Consider the following 8,730-nt stretch of genomic DNA (forward strand, 5'->3'; position numbering starts at 1 on the left):
GAGTGATTGAGCACACTGTTGCCAGATCTCCACTATTCTGGTATGGAACAGGATGATGAAACACGGCGTAATAAAAATAAATGAGAACTTTTCAAATATTTCTAAGTACAAGTGACAAGTCTCTTACTTGTTCTCAATTCTTATTAGTACTATTTTTTTAAAAAAATATATCTATATAGCGTAACTCTGTACTAGAATAAAAATTGACGAAGTTGTATTTTTCTTATCAAAATATATTCGTGCACATGGATACTTGTTTCACACAATTCTCTCTCTCTGGTTAAAAAAAAAAAAAAAAGCAAATAAATATTTTTTCATAAATACATGATAAATCTACATGTAAATATTTATATAATTTTATGTATTGTAAATATGTTACAAACGAGTTGATATATATTTTTTTTAAATATATATATTTATGTATATATACAGCCGTTGGTCGAAATTTGTTCAGATCACACAAAATAAAAGATATTTATGTATATATATATATATATAATATTCACTCTATAACATTGGAAAGAATTTTAATCTTTCCGTAAAAAATATTGAACATGGACGAGATCTGTGTTCTAACATTTTTTTTTTTTTTTAATTTCAGTCCATATGCACTTCTAATCAGCAACAGTCTTTCAATTTATCTACATATTATTTTTTAAAATAAACTGTGTGTGTTTATATACACCGTACAACGACAACATGTATATATATATAAATACAATTTCAAAGAGTCCCTGAAAATATTCAACATTTTTTTCGGCTATAATTTTCTGGAAAATTGCTGCTGTATACATAATATGATGTTTATGTTACAAAATAATTATTTATCTGTTTGTAAAAAGTTCCGCAAGTCTTATATTATTTTGTTTCCTTTCTAAAAAATGCATCCTGCAAATACGATAATAAAACTGTTTTTAAAATGAAATAACAAATATATTATATATGGAACGGAACAGTCACAGTATATATAAGTAATGCTTAGAATTATGAATTGGGACAAGGGATCTTCATCTGCGTCTATATATATTATTTTTTTTTCACTTCACAAGTCAAGTCACAGAATCACAAAACACATATTTCCTTCTAGTTCTTCCTCGTTTAGGTCTAATACACTGTTGATTTTGTAGCCACATAAAACACTCGGGCTTCACACGTTTGAAATTCGTAAGAACATACTTTCTCTTGTTGCTGCCATTCGGTACAAACAAACATGGTAAAACTTCTGTTCTTTCGAAACGTTTGCAAATGCTACTAAAATCACTGCTTATGGCTAACAACAATTTTTTGCGTTTTTTGGTCGATAAATTACGCCACCATTGTTCTGTAGCAACACAATAATTAACACTGTCACTTTTACTGTAGTTTCTAAGCATTGAAATCAACACAAACAAATGCTCACCTGATTTTATTCTGTCCCTTAATGTCAGTCCCAAACAAATTCTTGTCTTCTTGGAGATGGAACAAATAACTGGGGCACAACGCACTTCTGACGGTAAACAAGCGGGATTCACTGAAGCTTCCCGCGATGAGAGATTACACGCCGGACAGGTTTTGATGTTGTTGCTGGAAACTTTCCAGGTGCCTGTTGATCTCCCTGTGGAGATGATCGGGCAAAACCCCAACATTCGTAAACAGGGACCGCAGAACGTTCAGTTCTTCGGTAAGGAGCTCAATTTTCTTCAGAAGACGTTCGTTTTCTTTTAGCAAATGTTTCACTTTTTCTTCGGTTTCACGAGATCGCAACTTTGCCTTTTCACGTGATTTTCGCACTGCAATGTTGTTTCTCTCCCTCCTCCTACGGTACTCGTCACTTGACTTGTCAACACTTTTAGCTTTTTTACCGATGGATTTCGATGCGTGGGTAACTGCAGACAAGGCTTTTAGAGTATGGTGTGCATCTGTCCCAGGAACTGTTGACGGTGTAAGGGTGGTAAATGTTGACGCTGAATAACCAGAGGACCCAACGGTGGCCAGCCCGGGAGAATAGGACGATGAATAAGGTACTGGTACGGCCCCTGTGGGTTGCCCACAGGACCTGAAATCTTGGGGATCAATTGGTTCTTCTTTAATAGGCACGGGGGTTTCGGCGTTATAACTGGCGCTGGAGTGCACTGGCTGGGGCATATACGCTATACTATTTCTAGAATAGTTGAACGAAGATAAAGCACCACTGGATGTAGTTGTAGGGACCACGGCCCCGTTTCTTACACTGACAGACTGATGTTGGTGGTGGCTATAATCCGTTTTCGCTGAAGAGTTTGAAACGTGAACGGATTTCCCCGCACCGTCAAAAATGTCTGTAAACTGACTAAACTCACCGAACTGCGAGTCGTCAATCAAATTTTGAAGATCCAGGGAAATTTCAGGATTATCAAGGTCGGCCAGTTCGTTGTTGTTACCACTGCACCTTTCTTCAACACCACCACTATTTGGCAGATAGGACAACGCTTTCACCTTTGACCCCGTTGACTTCTTCACCACTTCAGAGATATTGTTGTCATACATCTGCGGTGAATCCATGCTCACATAGCATGCTGAATATTCGGACGTGTCACTGGTCTGGTTACTAAAATCGTCCGCAAAAAAGTAACTTCTGTCCTGAAGGAACTGTGTACGAGTATCTGTTAAGGTAGCCGTTGTGAAGCTTGTCGCCAACTAAGGGCGCTACACTGGATTCGAAAGTGAAAACTTTTTCGGATCCACACACTGCACTAGTTCAGTAGACACTGCCTCTTCGGACGGCCTCGGCTGAATGAGTAACCACTCGCGCGTCACTCGGATAACTTTCGCTCTCGCGCTCAACTCCCCTCCTCTCGTTCTCCTGTTGCTGCTTCTGCGAACTTCACTCAACCGAACTTTGTCGAGCTATGACGAGATCATTCCGTGTTCATTCTGTATAAGGCACGTAATCTCTGGAATGTATTCATCCGCAATGTCAAGTTAAAAGTTTTAAAGCGCATGCAGTGGCACCAACTGATCTTAACTTATAGATTCACGTCAATGTTGCTGGCTTTTATGACTACTTCTATTCAAAAGCTGCAAAGTTTATTGGAACTATATGTCTGCGCGGAAGGTTGGATAAAATATACGAATGACGTCATGGCCCATACGTCATCGTGACGTAGCACGGTTCTCAAATGCTGTGGCGTGCCGGAATGTTCGTGAAGGCTGGAGGGATGAGGTGTTTGCGTGTGACGTATTTGTATGCTTGCACGTAATGCGCTGTTAAGACTACACAGTACTATGCGCGCCATCTCTTATCGCAATTTTTAATTAGTTTTTCTTTTTTTGTCTTTACAGATGCAAGCGATTTAGTTTTTACGAACTATCGTATGCTTTACGTTGTAGTGAAAGAATTTGATACCAATAATGGAAATTCAACAGAACTTTTTTTTTTTTTTTTAAATGATTATATGATTTAACAGGATGGACCGAAAAGGTGAGATAATTACGAAATTAACCAAAAATTAAAAGGTTCTGGGTTAGAGTATTCGGTAGATATGTAGGTGCTTTGGATTATGAGCTTCCTTTTCCATTCAATAGTATCAATATACACACAATACGAAACTAGTTTTAAGACACCAGATCCCTCCTTGAGCAAAATACATGTTTCTATTAGGATTTTTCAGTACTATATAGCTTAGTAAACTTTAAAAAAAGAGGCCGTGGCTCAGTGGTTCGCTCAGCTTTCACTTCTAATGTGTGGGGTCCCTGGTTCGATCCCAGCTCGCGCCAAGTGAACTTTGTGGTGTACAAACACCATGTGCGTGGATTTTCTCGGAATTCTCCCGTTTCCTCCAACTTTATTCGTTCCATTCATTTCTCATCATCATCGTCTCTTTTAGCTTAGCCGGCATAACCGTTGGACGTAAAACTGAAAGATTTCATAAAAAAAAAAAAAAAACTTCAGATGCATTCAGGGGCGTATGAAGGGGACGGGTCCGGACTCCTCCCCAGATATTCCGACTATTCTGTAAATTTAGTATAATTTTAGGGGTAATTATACAAATTTTAATATTATCTTCATATTGAATTTTGAACTCCGAAAAGCTTTTACTCCCCTCTGTCCCGCGAAATAAAGGCCCGAGTACATGCCTGGGTACACTTGCAGGTCAATTTACACTGGAACGCTAACAACTAATTTTGACAGCGAAAACAACAGCCTAGTGGAACTGAGAAAATCCATTAAAAAAAAAAAAAAACGCACAGTCGGACACGTAGTCTGGATCCTAACTTTTCCTTTATAGCAGAATTAACGTTTTCGTTCCTAAAGTAAGGGCTTCCTATGCTCCTAGGTAACTGCATTATTAGACTAATAAAAGAGCGGAAAAGTGCACCAAACGGTATGTAATTTGACACATTTTACTCACCCACGGACGGTCCAAAGGGTCCGGAGTTGAGTTTCAGCAGCGAGGTTATATGAGACGTGGACCTACTGATTAACGTGGAATCCGAATCACGTGAGCACCAGCCGGGAATCGAACCCGGGTCTCCCACGCCAAAGGTGCGTACGCTAACCGGTTAGCCACGAGGGAGCTCCAAAAGGGTCCGGATCCCCAATAATATAACTTCCTAACTGAATATACCTTTGTAATTTTTCTCAAGAAAACTATACTTATTTAACTTAGACAAAAAATTGATGTAGCATGAACATTTGATCTTACATTTTTTATCTGTGCTCTTTCTCTCAAAAATAATCTAGTTCTCTCATTTTCTTTAAAAAAATGAAAATATAGGTGAAAGTAGTTTACAATTACTTATCGTCTTTTAGGGCGTAGAATAATACCCGTTTAATACTGCATAGATGTAGTGGGCTGTAGTATAGGACCTCCCTCCCAAAGTTTGGAGCCCTACCGACAAAAATCTATAGGTGCGTGCTTGGTCATTGTTGTGATCATTTATGCACAATCAAGGGCGCTGATCCTGGGGGGCCAGGGGTCCCGGTCTCCCCAAAGCTCATATGGGCCCCCTCATTGTATTTGTGAGTATACAATACTTGGCATAATTTGAATGCAATTTGTCTTAAAATCCTCATATATATGCCGTATGCATCTGAATGCTCCCCCTCCCCCCAAATTTACAGAGAAGTCGGCACAATGTGTCTCGTTTTTACGCTACCTTACAAAACAAGTGATGAGAACACCTCGTCTCGAAGGTGGAGCGATATCTCGTCTCAGAAAGTTTATCTGATTCTATTGAAATACATGTCTCGTCTTGTATCTAATCAGAAAATTTGTTTCGTCCCTTTTTGCCGAGGAACCTTACCTACAAGCAGTGACGACGCCAGTTTTAATCTGAGGAGTAGGGAACCAATGGACAAAGAAAATGTTTCAGGGGATTTTGGACGAATTAAAGAATAGTTTTACTTGTACATGTTCGGAGGTAGCTGGGCAGACGTAGCTAGTAATGGACACCTGCTCTCTTACCCCATCTTGCGTCGTCATGCCTACGACACAAAAATAAGACTATCTCTTTTCGAAAAAAAAAAATCTAAATGAATTTTTCAAGTTTTACGTCCTATGGTTATGTCATTTAGGCTAAAGGAGACGGCGATGATGAGAAATGAATGAAATAGTGGAATGAAGACAGTGGGAGGAAACGGGAGAAGCCCGAGAAAACCCATGCACACAGTGTTTGTTCAGCTCAAAGCTCATTTGGCGCGAGTTCGGACCAAACCAAGAACTCCATGCACCAGAGGTGAACACTCTATCACTGAGCCACCGCAGATCTCTCTGGAAAAAATGTACTGAAAGTGATTATTCGGAGAGTATATCTGGCTGCTAATGAAAAAAACTCAATTTCGTCACTAAAAAGAAGTCCCGTCTCGTCTCGTCTCTTTGTCTGTTCTACTACTATGAATCTTGACGGTTGACTTGGAAGTCAATAAAACCACGAAGTAACACACTGAAACGTGAATACGAGAAATACGTAGATTCATAATTCAAATCAGTTCTTCGGAATAAAACATGTATTATTAAACATGCAGCAAAAGTACGTCAGTTCTCATTTTTAAAATTCTTATGGGTATTTTGAATTGTTTCCATGTGTATTGGGAAACTAGTTCTTAGAATAATTTCTTATTTTTACATAGAATAATATGCCAATACGATAAACAACATGTTCTATTCTCCATTCTAGAAGAGATAAATTCCATATGTAACATTTTCAAAAGTCTCCCAAAAACCAAATTCTTATGGATGTAATACTGCAATGGCGCATAGAGAAAGCTATTTGTTTACTCTTTGAAGTCTCTTGTTTTGGGACCGCTATTCTTACATCTCGACCAGTCTTCTCCAAGTCATTGATTGATGACTGGATGATCCCTTTCCAGTATCGACGGTATATGAGACGGCATCTACCACTTAAAGTGGAATTGTAACTACTACTGTTTTTTTTTTTTTTTTTTTTTGATCCGAAACCTCATTTGTAGGAGTTTTCCCTGAGGGAAGTACCCTACTGGGATCAAACTCGGGACCACCTGCAAGGAAATCATGTGTAGTACCTATTTTGCCACATGGTTCTCCAAGGCGCAGTGATAGAGCTTTCTCTTTTGGTGTGCGGCGTCCTTGGTTCGGATCCAGGCCATATGAGTATGTAGTGGACAATATACGCGGTTTCTGTCGTTTCTCGTTTTCTCTGACATTCTCATTCCACTATTTGTTCTTAATAATCCGTTTTCTTCAGCCTAAATCCATATATATATATATATATTAATAAGATTTTCCAAGACTGCACCCCAGGGCCTGATTACCTTATTTAGAGGCCCGGGGCTAGAAAAAATATGTGCCCTCTGCTGACCTTGGCTAATACATTTCTATGAAAGTACAATAGGAATGTTAAGTGAACACACGTATTTCAACTGCATCAACCTTGCCATACATTGCTGAATTGGGACTGGATATTCTGTACTTCTACAACTGATTTACGTTGATTTATTAAGACGGTGAATGTAACAAACAAAGGAATTTGTTTCATATTTTTGGTCATACTTTTATCTTATGACGATGATTGTATCTTGGATGATTCTTTTTAGGCAGCAAGTTGAGACTTTGATCAGAATGGAGACCCCTGTCTATCTGAAGACCCGGGGCTATAGCACCCCTATATCCGGACCTGCTGTAACCAGCAATAAGTTTGAACACAGAGAAGGCTTTTTTTTCTTATTTAGAAAACGCTTAAAGTGCGATTTTACCTACTGTAAATTTATGAATTTTGTGGACCTTCTTACTTCGCATATTCCTCATTTGTATAGTCTTTCTTCTTCTTCTTCTTCTTCTTCTTCTTCTTCTTCTTCTTCTTTCTTTTTCTTCTTTTTTAACATACGCTAATATAAGCAGAGATTGATTTTACAGAAGCCCAAGTTGAATTACACACCAAACTGCTTAGTTAAAACTAAACGCTATCGGTCTCAAATATTGTATACAAAAATATGTATTTCGTGTGATAATTCTAACACCATCCTACACTTGTAAGATGTAACATATTTTATATTGGTTGCTTAGTTCTGTCTGTTCCCTTCGTATGTTCCATATATATATCTTTATTCAGAATACAATTTTCATTTATTACGTTATTTATTAAACTTAATTCGTGTGAGTACGTACAGTGGAGGAGCTAGAAGACAAAAACTGGGGGGAGGGGGCAGCAAGAACCCAGACTATGATAGGTATATCCAGTGGCGTATTTAGGGGGGGCTTCCGGGCTTAATCCCCCCCGAAATCTTACTTACTATAGTAAAGTACCGGTATATGAAATATCTTGCAGAATTTTCACATTTTCAGGCAAATCCCCCCCCCTAAAGTTAGCAAAGCCCCTCCCAAAACTAAATCGTAAATACGTCACTGGGTATATCATAAGTTTACTACAAACTTTCAAACATATATAAGTAATAGCTTACATTATTTTTGTCACTCAAAAAACTGGGGGGCCTAAAGCCCTCCTAGCCCCGGGCTAGATCTGTTTCTGTACGTACTTGAAATAATTCTACGTGAATTGTGGAATTAGAAATGTCACATTGGTTAACTTATTCTCTAAAGTAAGAAAATCATCGTGTGAAAGCGAAACAAGTTAGAACTTGACTGAACAAGAGGAAGGAAGTGTTTGTTTCTGCATGAATTATAATTGTGGTATTTGGCTGCTTCACCAGGGAATTGAAAAAAAAAAAAAAAAAAGGATAGTCCGTTGTATGTGAGTATTCTAGCCGAAGATAGGAACTGGTTAAAGTTAAGAGTCATTAAATCAGTAAGGAAAGGGTTGGACGACTGAATACACCAATATAAATACTATATTCAGTACAAATTGTACCTCGTTATTTTCAACACATTTTTGTAGCGTTCAATAAATTTTCGCTATATTGCGCAACAAGCATACAACAAAACGACATCTTGCGCCAGTGCTAATTTTTAAAAAAGTAATGCCACTTCAGATTTTGCCAGGGGTGGGGATCGGGACAAGATTGTTCACCGACATAGAGTGAGAGATTCACGTTATTTGTTAGTATATTAGTACACAATTTATTAAAAAAACATGTGGTTTTCAAACTCAGGGGGAGGAGAGAAAAATCTACTCCTCCCCATGTTCTCCCAAAATGACGATCGTGAAATGAAAACACGGTAAGAACTATCTTGGTTGTTTCTTTTTTTTAATTCACGGTGGTTCAGTGGTAGAGTGCTTACCGCTGGTGCATGGGGTCCCTGGTTCGATCCTCGATCGAGTAAGTTTGTGGTGGAC

The 8,730-nt window shown here is 38.4% G+C and overlaps 1 protein-coding gene across 1 annotated transcript; it reads right to left on the reverse strand.

The window, feature by feature from the left end:
* Nucleotides 1-212: 212 nt before the first annotated feature.
* slbo (CCAAT enhancer binding protein alpha slow border cells) lies at nucleotides 213-2,961 on the reverse strand. Its single transcript, XM_081738462.1, has one exon. The coding sequence runs from the start codon at nucleotides 2,518-2,520 to the stop codon at nucleotides 1,534-1,536; it is 987 nt and encodes a 328-aa protein (XP_081594588.1). The 5' UTR covers nucleotides 2,521-2,961; the 3' UTR covers nucleotides 213-1,533.
* Nucleotides 2,962-8,730: the final 5,769 nt, after the last annotated feature.

The sequence above is a fragment of the Thermobia domestica genome, chromosome 2, assembly GCF_964235325.1.
Source record: "Thermobia domestica chromosome 2, izTheDome1.hap1.1, whole genome shotgun sequence".
NCBI classification, from domain to species: Eukaryota; Metazoa; Arthropoda; class Insecta; order Zygentoma; family Lepismatidae; genus Thermobia; species Thermobia domestica.

Coding starts and splice junctions, on each gene's coding strand:
- slbo (XM_081738462.1), bottom strand. CDS start 2,520: ATGGATTCACCGCAGATGTATGACAACAATATCTCTGAAGTGGTGAAG.